This window comes from Camelus dromedarius, chromosome 14, assembly GCF_036321535.1.
Source record: "Camelus dromedarius isolate mCamDro1 chromosome 14, mCamDro1.pat, whole genome shotgun sequence".
Classification (NCBI taxonomy): domain Eukaryota; kingdom Metazoa; phylum Chordata; class Mammalia; order Artiodactyla; family Camelidae; genus Camelus; species Camelus dromedarius.
In genome coordinates this window covers 24,830,267-24,854,480 of record NC_087449.1, presented here as the reverse complement: position 1 = coordinate 24,854,480, position 24,214 = coordinate 24,830,267, and the positions used below count along the sequence as shown (strand labels likewise).

Genomic DNA, 24,214 nt, shown 5'->3' with positions numbered 1-24,214 from the left:
CAAGAAAGATAAGAAGTGGTAGCCAGAGAACAGGAAGCATAAAACTGAGATTACAGAAGGCTTACAGTTATTCATAATGACTAAATCTAGGGTACGACTATGGAAGTGAATAGTTAAGGTATATGCAATACAGGATGCAGGGAATCAGTAGAAAAGAGGAGTTCAAGACACTGAGAGGGTGTTAGAAGGATCATGTCCATGTACATTGAAATCACCCAGAAATCTACATATTCTAGAATGTCTCCAATCACATGTTACTGTTGTTAAAAGTAAATTCTATGTTTTAAAATTTTAACACAAACATGATAAACACGTCATTATAAGCCAATCAAACTATTATGCTCAGGCATACCATGTTTGTTCAATAATTGATACTGTTTCATAGCTAAATGTGCTAATATAACTCTACCCAAGTCAGGCCTCGTAATTACTTTTTTTTAGTTTTTGACATGTGGAGGTATATTTTTAATTCCTACTCCTACTATAACTAGTAAGTATCAGTGTTTTTATCAAAACGGATTATCTTCACTCCAGCCTCTTTAGTAAGAAAACATATGTTTATGTCTCTGACACAGCCCTAGGCTTAAAGCAATAATTCGATAACTATATATTCTTTTCTAATAAAGGAAATAGATAATACTATGAATCCACATAATTATTTAATATTTACTTCAGTACCTATTATTTCTAGAATAGACTCCTAAATCTTAGGAATATGTATGAATCACCCTGGATCTGATAAGCTCTAATTAAATTTCAGAGTTGATTAAATCCTGGATGTAAAGTTTCAGAGTTGACTAGGAAATCAATACTTCTATAACATCTCCTAACACTCCCCTAACTTAAATTTCAGGGAAGAGTGAGACAGCAACAAATAAGGTTGTGAGACTAGTGATGGAACCCCATCTACTGGCTCTCTTCTTTCCACCATCCTTTCAGGGCCTAGTCAGAATACAACAGTGACATACCATATTTTAAATACGCTACTTACTGTGGTATGATGGGATATATTGCCAACAATGTTGAGGTTTTTGAGCAGCTGGGGAGAACCACTGTACTGTCCAGATATCTGCTTCCTAACTTCAGCAGCCACAGTTCTACAACAACAACAACAGCATATACATTTATTTTAAAACGAAAACAATCTAGTTTAAAATGAGAGAAAGCTAAGTATATTAAAGATTCATTTAAAGAACAACAAATCTCAGCATATCAACGCTATTGATATTCTGGTAAACGCTGCTTATAATTACAGTAAAATATCTTTATAATGCTGATGTAGGGTACAAGAGTGACAGCCAAATTACATAAGGCTTTTCTTTTTTTGTATACTGTATTTCAGGGAACATACTCTGACTTATGATAGAGCTTTAAGCTACAGTAAGATTATATTGAAGTGTATATATTTTAAGGATATAAAATTAATTCTAAAATACTTTATAAACAAATCAACAAATGACAAGAATTAGGAAGAAAAACACTGTTCTTTCCTTTCTAATATCACCAGCCCTTCACTCATGCCCTAGAAAACTATTCCCTATTTTTACTAAACTTATAAAAAATGTCCTTTTATACTCTGGCATTAATGGCCTTCCATAATCTGACCCTAATCACCTTTCAGCCTTATATATCTTTCCCCAAATTTTTCTCAGTGAACATAAATTGTTTCCTAGAATGCTGTTTCTCTCATGTATCCACAAATTCAATTCTTAACTAATTTTAAAGGTAAAACTCAAATGGCGAGAATTCCATACTTCTAGACTCCCCGCAGTTAAAAATAATACCACCTTTCTTCAAACCTTCAGAGCATCTACCATAACCTAACTTCTTTTTCCTCCTTCCTAGCTATTTTTCTACATTTATGTTATGCCCTATATAAAGAGGCAGTGGTTTCATTAATTGCTATTTTCCATAAAATATTTAGCATATGGCTTTTAAAACAGAGAAATGTCTAGCCCTATGAAATATATATTATTGCTGAATTTATTGACAAGTGAAGTAAATCACAAATGTATTACCATATCTTGACCAATAAGTCTTTATTTGAATCCGGATTACAGTTTAGAAGTTCCACAATTTCAGGCTGGTTGTTGACCCTTTGGGGAATACTAGTATTTCAAATTTACTTATATAACATTTCTAAAACAAAAGTATTTTAGACATTCAAATGACCTTGTAACTTATTAATCTCTGTATTCCTTAGATTTCACAAATTATAAACTGAAATATTCAGTCTTAAGTCCAGTAACTAAGTAACTTCCTCACATTAGTAATATTTTTACTAAGTAAAAACTGTAACTCAAGAACAAAATAAAGCCACCTACTGATGGATTTTGTGCAATTATTTTCCTGATGTCAATATCTAACCACCACCCTATAATTATCAACTGGCCACTTCCCTATTTTATAAAACTTGTCCTCTGTTTTTTCACTTTTTTCCAAAAAATAAACCCCACTTTCTTCCTACCATCCCATTGCACATAAAGTGAAACAGGCCTACTGCCCTTGATTCTGGGCCAGCTTGATGATACTTTTATTCTGGAGTTTTCTCAAACTAATGGTTGAATTCAGAGCCCGGAACATCTTAGTGCTCATTCGAATTTCCAGCTAAATTCTGGAAATCTCATTTCCCCAAAATTACCCAAATGTATGATATAATCTTTCCCCCTCTTTCTTCTCTTCCATACTTCCTTCCTTTTTTCATATTCAATCATTCCACACACTAGCACTGTTATGAGCTAACCACTCAATTAGAAATTTCTGATACAAAGGTAAGAGTTATTCTTTAAGGTTCAAGATACTTAATTAACTCAACTTTTTCTTTATGGGTGACTTGAGGTACTTGAGATCATATCTGTGTTTTATAAAAGGCTAATTTGTTATTCATAGTTGCCAAAACTTGGAAGCGTATCCTTCAATAGGTAAATAGATAAACTATGATACATTCATACAATGGACTATTATTCAGCAATAAAAAGATATGTGCTATCAAGCCAAAATAAGACATGGAAGAACCTTAAAAGAATACTGCCAAGTGAAAGAAGCCAATCTAAAAAGGCTACAATACTGCATAATTTCAACTATTTCACATTCTGGAAAAGGCAAAACTATGGAGGGGGAAAAAAAAACAGTGGTTGTCAGGGGTTGAGAGAGGAGAGGAAAAGGAAGGGAGGAAAAAGTAATGCACAGGGGATTTTTAGGGCAGGGAAACTATTCTGTATGATACTATCATGATGAATACATGTCATTATACATTTGTCAAAACAAATAGAATGCACAACACAAAGAGTAAACCTAACGTAATCTATGGACTTTAGTTAATAGTAATGTATCAATACTGGTTTATCAATTACAACAAATGTACCACACTAACACAAGATGTTAATAAGAGGAAACTCGGCTGGGGAGTAAACTTGGGAACTGTACTTTCCACTCTTCTGTAAAAAGTGCTCCCCCAGAAAGTCTATTAATTTTTTAAAAAGTAAATAAATAAAAGACAAACTCAGAACAGACAAGGGAAGAAGAGAAGAGGATAAAGAAACAATTAGAGGCTTAGAGATGAAAGCTAGAGAGGGAAGGTGATCTTTGAAGGAGAACACAGATGCAGGAGAGGGCAAAGGGCAAATTCTGTAAGGCCTCTGGATGTGAGAGGACAGGAACATACACTTCAGTCTGGGACCCCCCCTTAGGCCTTTTAAGGAAGCTTACTGTGAATCTTCAGTATTATGTTTAGTTTTAAAGACCTTACAATCTCCTGACCCTGTTGTCAAGACTGAAATGAGAATATGAAAAAGCCTTTAAAAAGAGACAGAGAACAAACACACTATTTCTATGCTCCTGAGTGCTACTTGACTCAGTCTATCAACCTCAGAACTACCTCAGTGTTTCTGTTCCTCAGTGTCTCTGGGGCTAAGCCATGAGTAACCAGTACTGTAAACTGCTGTATTTCATCAAATTCAAGATCTCACTAATTGTTAAGATTTGCTATTACTTCAGATACAGCTAAGAAAGAAAAACCTCACTAATTAACCATTACCCCATCAATTAACTGAAAGACATCCTGATTTCAGAAAATGTTAAAAAGTGAAACAAAGTTTAAAATATGATTACTTCAAAAAAAGACAATCTTTCATTTAATAACAGAGACATATAAAAGATAATCCCTATGTTACAAATATCAGTTAAAATCCTTTATCATAGATTACTTTTTCCAGCAACATTTTTCCTATTCCTAATGATAGCTCATAAAAGTAAAGCAATACAAGGAAGTCTTTCTTACTTCTAATAAACTATTAATATTATATAATTAAGCATTACATAATTAAGAATTGTTGGGGTTTTTTAATGTGGAAAAACAGTATTATAATAATGGAGGAAAAATGTCCTTATATTTTAGAGACACAAATGATGTCTCTAAAATTATTTCTACATGACATAATTTCCCCGAAATGAGAATAATTTGAAAATAAGAAATCATTTCCAAACTGAGCTATAATGGTAATAAAAATATCTGCAACCCAGACAAAGGATGTATTTATACTGAGACCCTCTATATGGAAAGATTTCATGGAATGGTGAGGAAATCTTCCCAAATAAAAAAAACAATCTCTCTTAACCGTACTATCGTCCAAAGCATGCAAGACAAGAAATGTGATGAGTAAAGACAGTTCCTGATATCAGTTAAAATCCTTTACCATAGATTACTTTTTTCAGTAACATTTTTCCTATTCCTAATGATAACTCATATAAGTAAAGAAAGACAAGGAAGTCTTTCTTACTTCTAATAAACTATTAACATTAACTGCAAAGTGGGAAGAAGAATAGGTCAAAAATTCCAGTTACTAATGCTCCTAAATTATAATAGCAGAATATCTTCTTCCCCTCCCAAAAGAACTTGATCCAATATTTGACCTATTTATCTCCTTATCAACTCTCTCCATTTCCGAAAGCTCCTTCACTCTGTCAATGTGCATCACGGTTTTTACAAAAAAAAGCACTCATTAAGGCCATTCACCATGGGAAGGGGGAAATAACCAACAAAGGACGCATATCCTGAGGGAAAATTATGTTGCACTTAACCTTTCCTCTAACCTCCTCCCACTGTTAGATACACCATGAACCATGATTTCCATAATGTCTCAAGGCCAATCTGGGCCTCTCTCATCTCTAGTCATTCTTCATGGAACCAGAAGTAAAGCTTCAGTAAAGATGAGTAAAGAGAGTTTAGACTAAAATAAGAGTTTAATTGAGCTACTCCTATAAACTCACAAATAATATCTGCAATGTAATATGTCAAATAAAAGAACAAGATCTCTTTGAACTGGCAGTGTTTAAACCAAAGATACAACTCCGGGAAGAAGTGTAAGGCAATATATCACGGAATATACCAGGTAAGGGAACATATCAGCAACAAGACAAAAAAGGGCTAGTTAAAAATACCCAGAAGTGAAAGGACAAGAACAGGCGACACTCCAATGCTGTGACTACCCAAGTCCAAGACTGGTGATTGATGGGTTGAATCATAGTTCCACCATTGTGTACAGCTGGTATTAAAAACAAAAAAGAAGCAAAATAAAGAAAACAATAGATCAAAGAAATGCAACGTAGTATCACCTTTCAAGCATTTGTGCCCAAAATGTTTAACCTGAATTGAATCAAACCTATATGAAATACAGAGAACAGTTTAACAAGTTAATACTAGAGGAAGCAATTAGACAAAAACCAGAAGAAAGGTCATTCTATATGTCAAGTCTATTCAACAAGTCAATGTGATGGATAAATAAATAAAAGTAGTGGGCTAAGTTTTAGCATAAAAAAAGACTTAAGACTGAAAAATAAAGTCTATTTAAAAGGGGGAAAGAAGACTCAAGAAATATAACCAAATGCAACAAATGGTTCTTAATGGGATCCTGGCTGAACAAACCAGCTACAAAAGACATTCTTGGAGATAATAAGAAATTTGAACATGGACAAGGCATTACATAATTACGACTTGTTGGCTTTTTAATGTGGGAAAACAGTATTATAATAATGTAGGAAAAATGTCCTTATATTTTAGAGACACAAACGATGTCCATAATTTAGCTTAAAACTCTTCAGTTATTATTACTCTGCCTTAATGGGGAAAACTAGCAAACTAAATATAGAATACAGATAGGGCAAAGTGTATTTACTCTTCAAGAGTATAATACTCTTCAAGAAGTATATCATGTCCTCCATGAAGTCCTGTCTGATTAATTCCTTTCTGTTTCACTCAGGTTAGACACTCCTCCTCTGTGCTTTCAAAGCATTTCGTCTTTATCTGCATTCATTCAAGGAGTTTCCAGGAGTCTAGTAAGGACAGGCAGCAGACTAGCCAGACTGCTTTCTACCATGGAATAAGAACCTGGCCTTGCCTGTCTACTCTTGCAGACATAGAACTTGACTTCAGAGGTAGGAAAGCCCAACGTTTGTAAACATTCTCTTTAATAGAAGCACATACACTGCAAAGTAGATTTTTCTAGAATAGCAGTAATGCAATCCTCCAATACAAAAATATGGTGGGGAAAAAAAGGTACAGTGAAGTATCAAGAAATCTGGATTCTCAGGCCTGGCACACTCTCACTCTTCAAAGGAAATTCTGGAACCTCCCTGAGCAATGAGGGAGGACAAGGAAACTTCACTTCTGAAAGGAGTACGCTATTGGCTCTTTTTTTGTATAAATGTTTAAGAGAAAACTAATGTCTGTCATTAAAGAAAATGTCTATTTTTAAACTCTGTCTAGTGGCACTTATCTATCAAGAACCATCTCACGATAACCAAACAATACCTTTGAAATCTATTATCTCCTTGCAAGGAACTAAGCAATTAAAAGGTGGGGCTTCATTTTACTTAACTTTGCACTCTCTAGCAGAGTGCTTAACACATTTTGGGAGCTTAATAAATGTTCATAAAGCTGAAGTGAAAAAAGTGAGAACAAAGAGAAATTCGTAATTCCTCCTCCCAAAAGTAGTTCAATAAGAATGCTAGAATGGAACAACTGATATGAGCTTCTTGAGGGCAGGAACTACATCCCACTAATCTTTGCATCCTCAGTATCTAAGATCATGGAGATAAAGGGGAGGGAGACAGAGGAATGGAGAGACAGGTATAAGAGTGGAGAGAGAAAAAAGAGGGCAGGGAAAAAGGATGAACTTAGAGACCGCCTAGCATATGAACTCTCCAAATGTTTTTCAGAGAAAACTAATCTATAAGCATTGTTGGTTTCTAACTGATTGGAAAGAGACAAGAAAGTACACCTTTTTATTTTCTACTATCAAACAGTCAGGTAAATGTTTGCTGGGGAAAAAAAATCTGAAACTACAGAAGAGTTCTAAATGTACAACCTTTTCTTTAAGAGCCTAGCTGACATCATTATTATGCCATTTGTTAACTGGCAAGTTAAAAAACTACTACTGAAACACAATTCTCTCCTATTCCATGTGAAACTTCTTTTTAAACAATGTTTTAACAAGATAACATGTTTACTTATCTCAAAGTAGTCTCTAATATGTCTTAGCGTGTCTGCAAAGGACTGGTTCCAGAACTACATTCAAGCTCCACAATTATGCAAATAAAGTTACTATAAGAAATAAAGAAAATAGGATTTTCCGTATGGAGAAAAGATGAAGAAAACAGCTTGGTAAAGGAAGACATCTTTTTTTAAAAAAGTAAATAAAAGAAATATGTGCATGGTATTGAATACTCAGACTTCACAAAGTAAAAACAAAAGGTAGATTTCTCTACCATTTCCAATCCCTAGTCCTGTTCCCCACATGTAACCACTTAAGATTTTCTTAGTTATCCTTCAAGAAAAAGATGTGTATATATCAGCATGTATATAAGAAATCCTTATTTTTTTTTAATGTCCACATATAACATCATACATAACCTTTTCTTGATATCTTACATTATACACTTAATGTACCTTGGGAATTTTTTATATTAGCACATAAAATAATAATATTCTAGCAAGTATTTATCAAGCACTTACAATGTGCCAGATACTGTGTAAATTGTTACGTATGTTATACCTCGTTTAATCTTATGAAAAACTGTAATGTAAGCACTACATTAGGCTATTGAAGTTTCAAGAAGTTCAGATCACATAATCAAAAAGGAATAGCACTAAGATCTGGACATAGAGAGCCCCCAATCTTAACCACCATCCTTCCTTTTGTCTGGTATAGAGTCCATGATATGGATAACTACAATATACTTAACCAGTCCCTGCTGGTAGACATTAGGCCATTTCTAGTTTTTGTAAAGATCATCACTGAAATGGAAGCTCCAATGAGAGATTTTGTCTAAATCAAAAATTAAGGGTGATTTTTATTTTCTCTTTTAGGCTTCTGGTATTGCCAAATTTTCTGCAGTACCATATATTATTTTATAGTCAGAAAAAAATAGGTGTTTTTAAACTTCAAAAATAAAGTAACTTTCCCAAGCTTATGAAAGGCAGAGGCAGGGTCTGAATTCAGTTCCATAAAGCTCCTAAGGCCTTTTTTCCATGGAAGCAAGCTTTCAAAGGTAAACAATTCTACTTATAGTTCATTTTAATGATTTCTCTATTCCTCAGAACCTAACCTATGAGGTCAATTAAAAACACCCAGTAAAACTGTCTGGTGTATACAGTAACATAATAATAGGATCACTATAATAACTACCGCCACTGCTGTGATGTTCCCTATCTTCCATGGATGCCTAAACAAAACTTCCATCTGAGGCGCTGTCACTTATAAGTTACCCTGTGTTAAATTCTCGAGGAATTTAGGTCCAGAGTGGGCCAACAACCACTAAAAAGGCCCATGAAAACAAAAACACATACAGGTTGATTTGTGAAACCAAAGAACAGAAACAATCCTTCTATACAATACACTTAACATTTAAGACATAGTTCCTTTTGGGGGAGGATGAAAAAAAAAATTTCAGATGACTCATGTATTCCATCTGACACTATTTTGGGATAACATTTAAGTCAAAGATTTAGAAAGCACCATATTAAGGAGACTTAGGTGTCTCCATCATTGTGATCGACAGCATTTCACTATATCTCAATTTCCTCAACTAAAACATGGTGATAATATCGCTCCCTACTTCATGGAACATATTCAGTTATAACTAGAGAAAAAAAGATTTTAAAGTTTAGTATTTGAAAAATTAACACTGATCTGCAATTTGCAACTAAAAAGAAAACTGAGAGGGGAAAACGTCTGCTGTTAAAAAGTCAATCCTCCCAAAAGGAGATAAATTTATGCTCAATTCTAACCTACTTCATAAAAATAAAGTCAGAATCTCCTTACCCACAGGTATACAAATTATATCCTGGTGTAAACTGTGTACAACTAGTTAGTTCCTAAATCCTGCTCATCCTAAATTTTAAATACTTCTCAAACCTTTGTCCCCTCCCTCCCTTTCCTACAAATAATGTTGTACCATTATAATGGTCAAAGTCGGAAAGCTTTCCTCCTTAGACTGGAGAGAAAACAAGGTTGCGGGCTCTCACCACTTATATTCAACACTGTAGGAGGATCTAGCCAGCGAAACAGGGGAAGGAAGGAAGGAAAGAAAGAAAGAAGGGAGGGGGGAAGGAAAGGGAAGAAATTAAAGATTAGTAGGGAAGAAATAAAATTACCTTTAATCACAGACAATATAATTCTGTATGCAGAAAATCTTAAGGAATCCACCAAAAATTATTAGAACTCTTAAATGAGTTCAGCAGGGCAGAGTTTGTAAGTTCAATATTCAAAAATCAATTGTGTATCTACATACTAGCAATGAACAAACCAAAAAATAATTAAATCCATTCATGATAACATCAAAAACAATAAAATACTTAGAAATACATTTAGTAAAAGAAATGCAAGACTTGCACAATGAAAACCTTAAAACTTTGCTAAGAGAAATAAACAAGCCCTAAATAAATGAAGAGATAGCCCATGTTCGTGGATTTGAAGACTTAGTATTGTTGATCGCAGTTCTCCCCAGACTAATCTACAGGTTCAATGTAATCCCTATCAAAATCTCAACAGAATTTTTTCAGAAATTGGTGAAATTTAGTTGATATTGATTTAAAATATTTACGGAAATTCAAAAAAAAATCCAGAATAGGCAAAACAATTTTTTAAAAGTTAAAGGACTTATACTTCCATAAGTCAAGTGTTACTGTAAAATAACAGTAACCAGAACAGATTGAAACTGTAAGGACAGACATACAGATCAGTGAAACAGAACTGAGTGTCAAGAAATAATCTCTTACATTTATGATTAACTGATTTTTGACAAAGGTACCAAGTTAATTTAATGAGATGAAGACGTCTTTCCAAAAAAGAGTGTCGCAACAACAGAACATTCACATATAAAAGATGAATTTAGACCCTCATCTCATACTGTGCACAAAAACTAATGCAAAATGGATCATAAACCTAAACAGCTAAAACTATAAAAACTTCTGGAGGAAAACAGAGAAGGAAATCTTCTTGACCATAAATTGAGCTGAGTCTTAGGTAACAACACCAAAATCATGATCCATAAAAGAAAAAAAATTGATACATTGGACTTCATCAAAACTTAAAATCTTTGTGCTTCAAAATTCAACACTAAGAAAATGAAAAAACAAACCAGACAGGGAGAAAATATTTGCAAATCATACATCTAATAAAAAAATTGTATCTAGAGCATACACAGAACTCCTACAACCCAAGAACAAGATAAATAATCCAATTTTTAAATTAGCAAAAGATTTTGAAAGATATTTCACTAAGAAGATATGTGAATGGCCATTAAGCACAAGAAAGACATCAATAATCATTAGGGAAATGCAAATCAAAACCATAATGAAATGCCACTTCACAAGTACTGATACACACTACCACATGGACAAACCTTGAAATATTATGCTAAGCGAAGGAAGCCAGATACAAAAGGCTACATACTGTATGATTCCGTTTATGTGATATGTTCAGAAAAGGCAAATTTAGAGAGAGAGACAGACAGACAGAAAGTATATTAGTGGTTGCCTGGAGCCTGGGATGGAACTAGGGAGTGACTATAAACTAGCATAAGGGATTCAGGGGAGTAATAAAAATGCTCTAAAACAGGACTGTGGGTTACAATTTCACAACTTTATAAATTTACTGAAAACCACTGAATGGCACACTTAAAAAGAATTAATTTTATGGTATGTAAAAGTATACCTCAATAAAGTTGTTTTTTAAAAAGGATGGATATGGTTGGAACTGCTCTGTGAAAATAAGGGGAAGGAACTGCTTATTAGTCAGAGAAAGAATGATGAAGACAGGAAAGCGGGGAGCTGGAGTAGAGTCACTAAGAAAGTTCTGCACTCTCAAATCCCTGTATCTTTAGCAAAGTTTCAGAAAATCATTCAATGGCTGATATGAGTGAAGGAGTTCAGGTTTCTGGTGTCACAGGACAAATATGGACCCCCTTATGATGATGCAGGAGTGCAGGTCCAGAGAGAAGCATGGGAAAGCCCAAAAACAAAAACCAAGCAGACCTCCTTGGGAGGCTCCAAGGTGGCAGTAGGGTAAGAACTAAACAAACTTAAGACACAGGGGATCCACAGCTGGCATCAGGTTACCCTGGTTTTTCCTTTGTTTTTTGCATTTCACCAGGTGCATTTAAATTTTATACGTATATAGTATAGCTGACTATATAGCTATATATTTAAATAATTATAGTGATTCTGCACAACTTAAAATTACTCATTTTAAAGAACATCTGTTGTTTTGGTGACCAGCACTCTGGCCCTCCTTTTGGTTAGAAATTCCTTTTTGGTAAGAAACTCATTCCTTGAGATCGAGTGTTGCTGACACCATCACACCTCTCACCCAAGCCACAGAGAAGGACATACGACCCAGAATTGGCCAGAGTCCCTTATATCCCTAAACACAGTAACTGGTTCAAAAAAGGACATATGATCCAAACTAGACTAGTAACTAAGTTCCTGGATCTTTTCTGCCAGAAATAAACTTGTAGGATTTGAGCCTGGGGATGCCAATTCTTCATTACAATGGGTAACCATTTTGTGGAAAATCTAGCCAAGACATAAAGATAAGAGGCCTACTGACATCATCTGTATCCCTGGAACCAAAATACTCAATTATACGAGTCAATAGTTTTTTGTGCTTGCAAATTAATCTGATTTGAGTTTCTGTCTCTTGCAACCAGAAAGTCTCTTCTATAAAAGGCCACTGCAAAAGCAGTAAGACATCTCAAGCATTGCAAAAGGGGTCCAAAAATGCAACCCAGAAGTGAAACGGAGCTAACTCCCCGGGGAGATTAAATTGACTACTGGAAAACAGGTTGTTGGAGAAAAGCAGGTAGATAAATTTCCTTTTCTTCCAGAGTCCCATCTACAGATCTGAGAAACTTCCTCTGTCCAAAGATATCCTGCGTCGCTGAGCAAGCATACTTGCTAAACAATCTCTCTCCAGCTCTTTGTGAAGCAGTAGTCAACAAGACAATGTTGAACAGATATACTGTACAGTCTGCAGACCAAGACAAAAAGATAAATCAGTCATAAGGTTTATAAAGGACGAAACAAAAATTCTTGATTTTCAGACGATGTGGCTGTCTACACAGAAAACACAAAGGCCACAGGGCACTAAGTAGGTTGATTGCAGTCTGATCTTCCCCATCAGCTTGGTTCAGTCTGCCCTGTAACAGGAGTTTCTCAACCATGGAGCTGAAATATGAGGCCTCTTGAAAAAGACTGACCCTGTGTTTTCCTGAAAAAGCATAATAGTTCTGCCTAAATCAGTCCTACAAGGCTTTTGTGTAACCTGAAGACAGTCCAGAGTTGATGTAACCTGAAGACTGTCCAGAGTTGAAAAGTCTGTGCCCATTCTGAAGAATCAAGGATTATCATTAAACTTTGGCAAAATTTTCAAAAAAAAAAAAAAAGGAAATAAAAAAGAATCCACAGATTTCTAGAATTAACAAGAGTTTAGCAAGGTATATAGCTTGTTATATACCTAGGGTAAATTGTTATATACCTTGGAATAAACCTAACAAAAAATATGCAAGAACCTTATAGAGAAATTATAAAATTTCATTGTGCCATATAAAGAAGACCTAAATAAATGGAGAGATACACCATGATCATAGATTGGAATCAGTATTATAAAAATGTCATTTCTCCCCCAAATTGATAGTAGATTTAATGCAACCCCAATTAAATTCTAATAGGATTTGGGAGTTTTTTGTTTCTTTGGTTGGCTGGTTTTGGTAGATTCCAAAATATACATGGAAATTTAACAGCTAAGAGCAGTAAACACAGTTTTTTAAAAGGTGGGAGGATTTATTCTACTTAATTCTGAGAATTATTATAATGAAAATTGTTTACAATTAGTGAAAAAATGTATAACTGGACCAGTGGAACAAAATGGAGAGCCCAGAAAAAGCCCCACAAATAAGGACACACAATCTATTACAGAAGTGGTAGGACAGATCAATTATGAGTTATGAGTTATCAAAAACTCATAACTCCTATATATAATCCACTCTGATAAAAAATTAAAATTTCAAACCACACACATAACAAGTCCGGGTAAAATATAAACCTAAATATACAGGATACAACTACAAAGTTTATGATAAATCAGATGATGATTTTAATGACCTCAGGGTAATAAAATATTTCTTAAACAAGACCCCAAAAGTACTAACCGTTAAAAAAAACAAAAAAAAAGACTGATAAACTGCATTAAAAGTGAGAACTTAGTTTGCAAAAGACTCCATAAAAAGGATTAAAAACAAACCACAGGATAGGAAAAGATATTTGTAATAGATATAACCAATAAATGACTAATATCCTGAATATGTATAAAGTACTCACACAAATCAATAAGAAAAAGACAGAATCCAAAGGGATAAAACCAAAGGAAAATGGTAAATTATTTAAATAGGCAATTTACAAAAGAATAAATTCAAATGGTCAAAAAATATACAAAACAGGGCTAAATCTCATTAACAATCAAGTAAATACATATTAAAACTTTTACATAAAGAAGTTGTGGTACATTTATACAATGGAATACTACTCAGCCACAAAAAATAATAAAATAATGCCATTTGCAGCAACATGGATGGACCTGGAAATCGTCATTCTAAGTGAAGTAAGCCAGAAAGAGAGGGGGAAATATCATATGCTATCACTCATATGTGGAATCTAAAAAAAGAAAAAAGACACTAATGAACTCATCTACAGAACAGAAACAGACTCACAGACATGGTACACAATCTTGTGGTTACGAGGGGGAAGGAGGTGGGAAGGGTTAAATTTGGAAGTTTGAGATTTGCAATTAACTCCTATATATAAAAATAGATGAAAAACAAATTTCTTCTGTGTAGCACAGGGAACTACATTCAGTAACTTGTAATAATGTTTAATGAAAAAGAGTATGAAAGCAAATATATGTATGTATATGTATGGCTGGGACATTATGCTGTACACCAGAAACTGACACACTGTAACTGACTATACTTCAATTAAAAGAAAAAAATACATATATATATAAAATGGAAAAGAATCTAAAAATAAAATACATATGTGTATGTATATATATATGGCTGAATTGCTTTGTTGTACACCTGAAACTAACAATGTGAACCAACTACACTTCAAAAAAAAATTTAAAAAAAAACAAAAAACTTTTACAATAAGATAGCATTAGGCACCCACCAGATTGACAAAAATGAAAAAGCTGGCAATACCAACTGATGGTAACTATATAAAGCAACATTATGGGAGTGTAAATTTCTACAACTATCTTAGAAAACAGTCTGGCACTGCCTAATAAACTTGATGATAAATAAAACTGCCAGGACAAGCAATAAAGACCCAGCAATTCCACACATGGGTATAACCTGGAAAAACTTATGTATGCATGTACCAGAATATATGTATAGGAATGTTTATAGGAACATTGTTTCTAATAGTCAAAAACTGTAACAATCCAAATGTCCACCTACTGTAGAAAAGAAAATTGTGAAAATTTATACAATGAAATAATACAAAGCCATGAAAAATAAATGAACTTCAACTACCTTAACATCACGGCTGAATCTCACAGATATAATTTTGAGCAAAGAATTACAACAGAAAAGCATACAAACATACAGTATGATTTTATTTAAATGAATTCAAAAACAAAAAAAAATCACATTGCTTATGGATGCATTCATAGGTAATAAGAAAAAAGAAAAGCAAGGAAATGGTTATCCCAAATGTAAGGACAGCATCTGGGGGCAGTCTGAAGGGAAGGGTAGAATTTAGAAAAGAAGAGGCAGGATATATATCAAAAATAAAAAACAACAGAACAGTTATAGAGATGGAAATGAGCAGAGCATTTGTGTGGGGAAAGTGAAAACACCAGACTGACTAATCCAAATGTAAGTTAGAGAACAAGCAACAAAAGAAGAACCAGATTATAGATGATTTTAAAATGCAAGCAGGGGGTTGGATTTAACCCCGTAAGAAGCCACTACATATATATTTTTGAACAAAAAAATGCCATGACGAAAGCTGTGTTTTAGGGAGACTTCGTTTGTAACATGTCTGAATTAGAGGAGGAGGGACTAGATCAGCTTTGACCTTGTTGTGGTCATCCAGAAGTGAGGTAATGAAAGGTGCTCCAAGGCGGCAGGGTGGCTTTCATTCAAACACTTCTCATGTGTCCACTTTACACAAAATTCTGTGCTAAGCACTGGAGATAAAAAGACCTAGACCACCCCTTAAAGAGCCTTGAAAAGCAGAATAAAACAAAGGGAAAGGGGGAAGGGGGACAAACCTAAAGAGGCAAAAGAAAACTGTAGCTCATGAATCAGTGATGAAGAAAAGTCAAATGTTTCTAATTCTCAAGAGTTCTATAATTCAAGTACACATAAGGTACCATGGTAAGCACTGCCATCTGGCCCAAGGATTGATGAGGAGAACAAGCAGGAAGTAGTCATGACTACACCAAATACATGTGAAAAATGTGACTAGAAAAAAAAAAAGAAGAAGAATGATTGGTTGGCAGCCAGATGACTCAGTAACTCTTTGTTTTATGATGAGAAAGGCATGATAAGTCTTAGAGTTTAAGGGAAACATCCATAAAAAAGAATAGACTGAAGATGCCAGAAAGGAAGGGAAAAATTGTGAGATCAAGGGTCTGAGGGAGGTGGCAAGGTATGGGGTTCAAAGTACAATAAAATAGGTTAAGTTTCAGGGACAAAACACCTTTGAGCCTCAAGAGAAAGATGGTTAAATGACTTATTGGGACAGATATATGCGGAGGTTAAAATGAAGGACTCATGTTAGACATCTTCAGCGAAAGATGGGGTAGGGAAACAAAGACGATAAGAGAAATTATCCGCATTTCAAATGAAAAGACATTGATTAATAAAAGATAAACTCTGTTGATCTGTTCCAGTCTCTCTCTAACACTACTCTGCAGCTCAGAAGCAAGAAATAGGTTAGGTATTCAGCATTAAGAGTTAGTGAAATGAGTACAACAAAAGGTCAGGGAGTACATGTGGCCAAAGTGATGGAACAGGCAGCACTGAAGTAGCTGATACCATGCGGAAAGGATTTACTCTGAGAAGGAGTGAGATTATGAACTGAACAAAGTAGATTAAAAGATCTACTATCCAGCCAGAGTTATGAACAGATTCAAGACTATAAACAATTGAGGTTACAAATAAGCCCAGATCCAGGAAATCCTACTCATGTAAGATTTTCCTCAGAAACAAAGATCTGATGAAAGCCTTTCATTCAATTCAGCTGCTTAGGTAGCAAAATGATACCAAATTAATAAAGGAAAGACTAGGAAAGGAAGGATAATTTTGGGGATGCTAACCGTGGCACTGTTAGAAAATCTAGAACTACTACAGAAAATATTTTGCAGAAAGAAAATCCAGTCGAAAAAAAAGAGTTTAAGATCTGAAATAAAAGACTAGGGTTTGAGTCTCAATTAGGGCAAATAAACTCATTCTCAGTAGGCCTCAGTTTCTCATTTGGATTATGAGAATAATAATAATAATAATAGTAAATAATATAGGAATAATAGCAGCAGGTGACATTTTGTGAATGCTTATTACATTTCAGGCACAGTTCTAAATGTTCAACACATATTATCTCATTTAATCTTCAAATTAACCCTATAGAGGTTTTTAGCTCCATTTTACTAATGAGGAAACCAACACAAAGAGGTTAGATCAACTGCCTAGAATTACATAGCTATTATTTGGTATAGGTAGAATTTCAACCTGTGTAATGTAACCTGGAGCCTACATTCTTTACTATGTTCTTCTGCCCTCTGGGTTATGAAGATGAGAATGCAGTAAAAAGTGCTTTACACACAAATGTTCATCATTACAGCTGAATATCAAGTGACAGAACAAAATAATCCAAGCAAAATCCTAGATCGTTTATCTACAACCAACATTACATAAACTGTACCTATTATATACTAGGGCGTGACTACAAGATTAACAAAACATGTGCCTTGTCCTCAAAAAGTAGGGAGAACAGACAAGAGGCGCTACTTGACATTAAGTCTGCATTTCTATGAAGAGCTGAGGTTAACAGCACAGTGATACAGAATAAAGAGCTCCGAGAAATCACCAAATCACAGCCTCAAAAAATAACAGCACTAAATGCAAAGGGTTAGGAAATAACTGAGCCAGAAAGAGATCAGTTGTTTTTAAAGGTTTCTGAACTATCATAAAGCTTGAAAGAAAGAAAGAAAGAAAGAAAGAAAGAAAGAAAGAAAGAAAGAAAGAAAGAAAGAAAGAAAGAAAGAAAGAGTTTCAAATAGCAACAGGCTTTTCACAGAGCAACACATTTCATACAGGTACATCATAAAAAGGACTATCACTTTCAAGAAAATGTCCTAAACTACAAGATTAAAACCCGTAATAATAAAAAATAGTTGATACTTACTGGGCACTTATTATCTACAAAGTACTGTTCTAAGTACTTTACAGGAATAGATTTATTTAATTCTTACAACAACCCTATAAAGGGGTCCTACTATTAACCCCAATTTATGGATAGGAAAAATGAGGCAAAAGAGAGGGAAAGTAACTTGCCCAAGTTTACTCAGTGAGAGGCAAAGCTGCGATGTCAAACCAGGCAGTTTGTCTTTGGTGTTGTGCTACACTTCCCCTAGTAGGAAACTAAGAAGCAGAACAAAAATTTATTCAGAGGTATTATTTAGCCATATTAGGTAACTAGGAGGAAATACCTGTCATTCACGTAAGCAGATAATAATCCACCATCTATAGGAGTTCTGCCCTTGGTCTCCCCTCCAAATTAAGGCTGTGCATTCCTCCTGGACCATCTCACCTACTCCTCTGGCTTCCATTACAATCTACTTGCTGACTCCCAAATCTAGGTTTCCAACCCAATCTGTCTTCTGTACCTTTAACCTGCACCAAGAGGCTGACAGACATTTCTCTTTGAATGCTCGATGAGCACCTCAAAACCAGTATGTCCAAAACTGAAACATCACCTCCATCCCACCTCATTTCCCACCCTCAGACCCCTTCTTGCTCCTGTACTCGCTTACCTCAACAGTTGCTTCCATCCTGGTTGCTAAGGTCAGAAAGTTGGATGTCATTCCAGACTCTTCACTCTTCCTCATCGTCCATATCCAAACTATCATCACTCACTTCCACACCTACCTCCTAAGGATCTCTCCAATCAATGCATGTCTCTTCATTTCCATTGCCTTACTTACTTTTATACTTTACAAGGCTATATTAATTTGATTAGCTTTTTTTCTTATGTTTTGTCATGTCCTATCTGAAGACAAATTCCATGAATGGAGAACAGACACTGTATATATTTTATACCTAACTCCCGAATGTGCACTTTCTTGATGAGCGCAATGTTCTCAGAGATAAGCTTCTGGTTCTATTAGAGAGAAATTAATAATAAGCATGTATGTGAAGTAATACGTCTGTCTTTAAATGGCACTGCCTTCAGAAATAAGACCAAGTTATTTTACAAATAAAAAAAAAAACAGAACAAATGTATTAATTTCCTATTAAGTCTGTAACAACTCCCTAGGATATACTAATTATTGTAAGTGTTCAATGATAGCTAAGAGGCCATACGCTGTACTAAAGGCTTTAGACAAATTATGCCATTTAATGTTCATAACAACTCTATGAGCTAGATATTATTTTTATACCCATTTTCCAGGTGAGTAAGCTAAAGCTTAAGAGAGCTTAAACAATATGGCCAAGGTGCCAAATTAGAAAATAAAAGTCAGGCTTTGAACCTATGTCACAGTCTCACACTAGAGCCTATGCTCTTAAGCACTTGCTATTCTGCCTCTTAAGGAGAAAATGAAATAAGTATTTTAAAGCTCGAAAGAAAAAAAGAATAATCACAAAGTTTAAATGAAAGAGATGTTAGTTTTAAATGAAAAACCTACCAAAATAGAGTAAAACTATAGAAGTTAAGGCAGTTAAAAAAGGATCTGTTTGGTAGGTCCAAAAATCTTTATAAGAACTATCAGCAAACTAAAAAGATCGAGAGCCACAGACACACAATTGTCAAAAAAGTAATATATTCGAATGTTTCTTTTCTTGGGACATCATAATTAACAGAAATATGGTCTTACTAAAACAAAAAAAAAGTCTAGTGTCATATACATTAGTATATTTCACAATGAAAGTCTACAAATACTAGTCCTCCACAGTAATTCAATTTTCAGTTTTAAGGGGAAGAAAAGGTGGCAACCTCCCCACCACAAGCAGGTAAAAGGCTCAGAAACCTTAACCTTGATCGCTTGCTTACTTCTAGACTCCTAAAACACGAGTCCAACGGCCAGTGTATAAAGAACACTGCCTATCATCCATCTTTCTCTGGAGCTATGAGAAACACAGGAGCAATTTACATTCACATGCTACTAAGATCAAGCTCCAGCCTGCAATTCTCCAGGCAGCTGCACACTGAAGGTGCAGACCCACAAGCTAAGCTCTCAACTTTTCATTTTGGCCGTACGTTTTCAATTCTGGGTGCATGAGCCCACTTTGAATTGGGCCCCAGGGTGCAAAGAGGATTCCTGTCAGATTTCGGGGAAGGGTGAGAGGCGTAAAGGAGGGGCGGCCTCCCACCGGCAGGGAGCTCGCCGCGCGCCGATCCTTTTGTTGGGGTGGGGAGGAGGGCGGACCCCCGCAGCCTCCTGGGGGCCTAACGGGGGTGGGCGGGGAGAGGGAGGGGGCCCCCAGCCCGTCAGCCCGGGGGTGGGGACACAAAGAATTTGGGAAGCGCGGAGCAGCCGGCCGACGAGCTCCTCCGCCCGCCCGCCCGCCCTTCAATAAGCCGCCGCGAAACTCCAGGCCCGGGCGGACGAGAAGCCGACGGAGGCGGGCGCGCGGGCATGCGGGTCTCTCCGCACCGCCCGGCCAGGCGCGGGCTGAGGGCCGGGGTCGCAGGGCGGCCTGAGGCCTCGGCGGCGCCCACGGCTGCGGCGAGCCCCCTCCGCCCCTCCGCCCCGCCGCCCAGCCGCCGACCAGGCCGCGGGATCCCGGCGCCAGCGTCGCCACACCCACCAGCCTCCTAGGCCCGGCCCGGGAGAACTCTCCGGTTCTTTCCCCGGCCGCGGCGGCGCGCCCCACGCCCCAGATTTACCTGCTGATCTTCTGGGCAAAGGCGCGGCGCTCGGCCATGGCTGCTGAGGCGGCGGCGGCGGTCTAGGCGCGGATGGGCGGGCGGGCGGGCGCGTGCCTCCTTGCTCGCGCTCCCTCCCTCGCCGCCTCCGCCAGTCCCCGCTTCGGACCCGGGAGGCTGGGGCTGGCGGCCGGAGCCGGGAACGAGCCCGGCCGTAATGCTCCTGAGAGGCGCGCAACAAGAAACCGCTCCTCCCCCAGCGCGTCAATCCCGGCGGGAACCCGGGCTTCGGCACGCAGCTGCAGCCGGCGGGAGTGGAGGGGAAGAAAGGGGCGTGGAGGGACCCAGCCGTCACCCGTGGCCGCCTGGCTGCCGCGGGGCCCGCATGACCGAGAGGACGCAGAGAAACCAGAGGGGGGCCAGCGACCTAGCGAGGCAGGAAAATAAGATAACCGAGCGCGTGGGGGGAGCCTGGCTTTCCCAAAAAGGAAGGGAAGGAAATGGAACATGGGCTTTGCCGAGGGGCTGTGCTCTGCCGCCCGGGATGGCTGGGTCCTGGTTCCTGCAGCGCCCATCTCTGAGTAGTTAAAAGCACTTTCTGTTCTGCTGCGACTTTGTGAATAGGGTCTGACGGGAGAAAGAGTCGTTTTTCTCACAGAGAAAGAGCCAGAAAAGAGCTTTCTCCTACAGAGGTAACAATAATAATAGTTGACTTGTGGTGCTAAGCCCAGCACTGGATTAAAGTTTTACATGCATGATTTTACTTAATCTTCACAACAGCTCTTTGAAGTAAGTTATTATCCCCAGTTTAGAGAAAAGAAATTTGGTTCAGAGAAACCAACCGACTGGCCCCAAGTCACACAGATGGAAACCTCTTCCACTGAGGTTCAAACCCAGAGCCCACGCCTTTTCTTTGAGGACAAGTGTTTTCTGCGTTAGTAACCCTCTTCCTGAGTCTATTACTTCCCCCTTTGAATCTCATTTTCCATTTATATGTGTTGAGCCAGATGAGCGCTAATGTACTTTACCATTTTTGATGTTCTGTTAATAACCTGTGTATTTACAACTCAAACTGATCTTGCCCATCAAATCCTATAAAATAGGGACTAGCAGATATCATGTTTTATTATTCTGCTGTAGTCCCATAGTGTCTAGAATCTTTGGCTCCTATTGCATATTTGCTGATTACCGATTTTACAGTGAAACTAAGAAAAACATCTTGGTTTCTTGTAGTATCTTTCTCTGAAGTGTTGCAAGAATTTAATGTTTGTTTATTTATTTATTTATTTATTATACTCTTGCTGTGTCCTTGTGAAGTATGTTGGATACTTTGTTCCTCTCTTTTACAGTTGGAAAATCTGCAGCATGGAGACATTAGGTCATTTGCCCAGAGCCACACATTGAGTCAGAGATGAAAGTCTCAGTCAGTTGTCAGATCCATAACTTCCTGTCAGATCCACAGTGCTCTAACTGCTGTGGAAGACTTCATTAATTTTGTGTAACAATGCTCACTCCGGTAAAGATAGTCTGTTCATAGAAGAGATAGATAGATTAGATAGATAGATAGATAGATAGATAGATAGATAGATAGATAGATAAGATAGATGATAGATGATAGATTAGATAGATGATAGATATAGATAGATAGATAGATAGATAGATAGATAGATAGATAGATAGATAGGCTTCTCCCTAAGTGTAGTATAAAGATGAACTAGACTCAGTGCTGCCCTCAGGAAGTTTGAGTCCTTTGGGAAAGATGAAATGGCTACTCAAAAACCTGCTAAGTCAAGGCTAACGCTGTATTGTGGTCTTTAAGACCCTCCATGATAGGAACCTAATCATATGCTGCCACTTCCTTACTAGGTGACCTTGGGCAAGTACTTAACCTCAACTCTAAAATGGGGTAATAATTGTACCCATTTGAAAAAGTATTGTGAGGATTCATTGAGTTAATTCATATAAAGTTCTTAGAAAAAAGCCTGGCATATGGTTGAGTACTAGGTGTATTAGCTACTGTTATTATTATCGCTGTTATTATCATTATTCATCCTACACTTAAACTTGCCCTGGGTGCTTGATAGTCGCTGAATCGTTTGTCTGCTCTCATGCTCCAGATGTTATATGCCTTTATCTCTGCTCTCCAAACATCTTTTCACTGCGCTCTCAGAGAACTGACCACATTCTGCTTTGAATGGTTCTTTGTAAACATGACTCACTAGTTGCCAAAGTGTCTGAAAGGACATTGCATGCACTGTGCAGCTTGCTGGGAACATTTACAGCAGGAAGGAGACAAGCAGGACCAAGCTGTAAGCAGGCTAGACAGAGTCTGGAGAATACTCCAAGCAAAAATGGTGGCCCCCCACCTCTAGGGAAGAGCTGGCATCCCAGACAAGTCCACTATGGGCAGATATCCATGTCACAGGGTCCAATCTCAGGAAACTGTATGGAGCTCAGCAAAGGGACTGAGAGTGGAATTGTTTTGGCTTGACCAGCATCCATGCTCCCCACACTACCCGCTGCACGTGCGCGTGCGCACACACACACACACATACACCATCTCAATCACTCTACTTCTATGAAGCTGACTCCCCCACCCTGTGTATCCTAGCCAAGCCAAGCAGCACATTCCCCTGGCCTCTGTGACTAGTTTGAGGATAGACTCATGAGTCAAGCGAGGACAGTTGGGCCCAATCAGAACTAAAAATTGCATTTTCTGTACCAGTGGCCTCCATTTAAAGAAGGCCTGCCTGAGAGTGAAGCCAGACCCAGCAGGGAGGAGAACAAAAGATGGAAAAAGACGAGCTGCTTATAACATTACTTGAGCCTTGGACTTTGCAGTTACATAAACCAATAATGTACTGGGGTTTTGTTTGTTCGTTTGTTTTTAATTTTTGCTTAAGCTAATTTGAGTTGGATTTTCTGTAATTAGCAAATAGGAAAAATTAGTGCTAAAACAGGAAAAATTCAGGAAGCTACATGTATGTTCTAGATGGTATCAGTTCTCAGCATCAGGTGAGGACAAGATGTTCATTTCATATGAGGTTGTGAAAATTGGATGGAGTGTAACTCCATGTTTAACCCAGTTAAAACTTTGTGGAAAGTCTCATTCGAACTCTGGGAACACCAATGGCCCAGCCATCGACTGGGATTCAGAACCGAAGTTCCCCACTGATGGAAAGATACTGGTGAAGAAACTGCTTACCAAGGGCCAGGACCAGTTTGGCAGAATAGCCTCAAAAGAGTTAGATAAGAAAGACTCAGGGCAGTTTTCTCACTAGATATACACAGTGTTCTAAAGTTCTTCAAACAGAAGATTTAGGGATACAACAGAAGAAGAAAAAAAAAAAAACAGGGAAAAAAGGAGAAAAGTCATATTAGTTTCACATTTACGCTTTTATGGAGCTCAAGTTTCCCCCTTTAATATAGCGCTAAGGAGGATACTGATTGTGGCAAGGCCAAGGTTCTAAGGCCACAGTACAAAGGGGCAGAGTTTTTGTATCATGAAGAATAAAGTTCTGGCTTTGCAGGCAGAATGTGTTCCCTTTGGGGATTTTGGGGGGATAG

General features: G+C 37.2%; 1 protein-coding gene across 4 annotated transcripts in view; it reads right to left on the bottom strand.

Annotated features, from left to right (window-relative positions):
* DOCK7 (dedicator of cytokinesis 7) overlaps positions 1-20,793 on the bottom strand; it is a 178,818-nt gene extending 158,025 nt beyond the window's left edge. For 2 of the 4 annotated variants that reach the window (XM_031465267.2, XM_031465272.2), the window contains exons 1-2: positions 20,669-20,793; positions 992-1,097 (exon numbers count right to left, since the gene is read on the bottom strand). In XM_031465267.2, the coding sequence (XP_031321127.1) occupies positions 992-1,097; positions 20,669-20,706 (144 nt within the window). In that variant the 5' untranslated portion in view covers positions 20,707-20,793. The remainder of the gene's footprint in view (positions 1-991; positions 1,098-20,668) is intronic. The other 2 variants (XM_031465268.2, XM_031465273.2) reach the window with 1 other exon arrangement.
* Between the last annotated feature and the right edge of the window lie 3,421 nt (positions 20,794-24,214).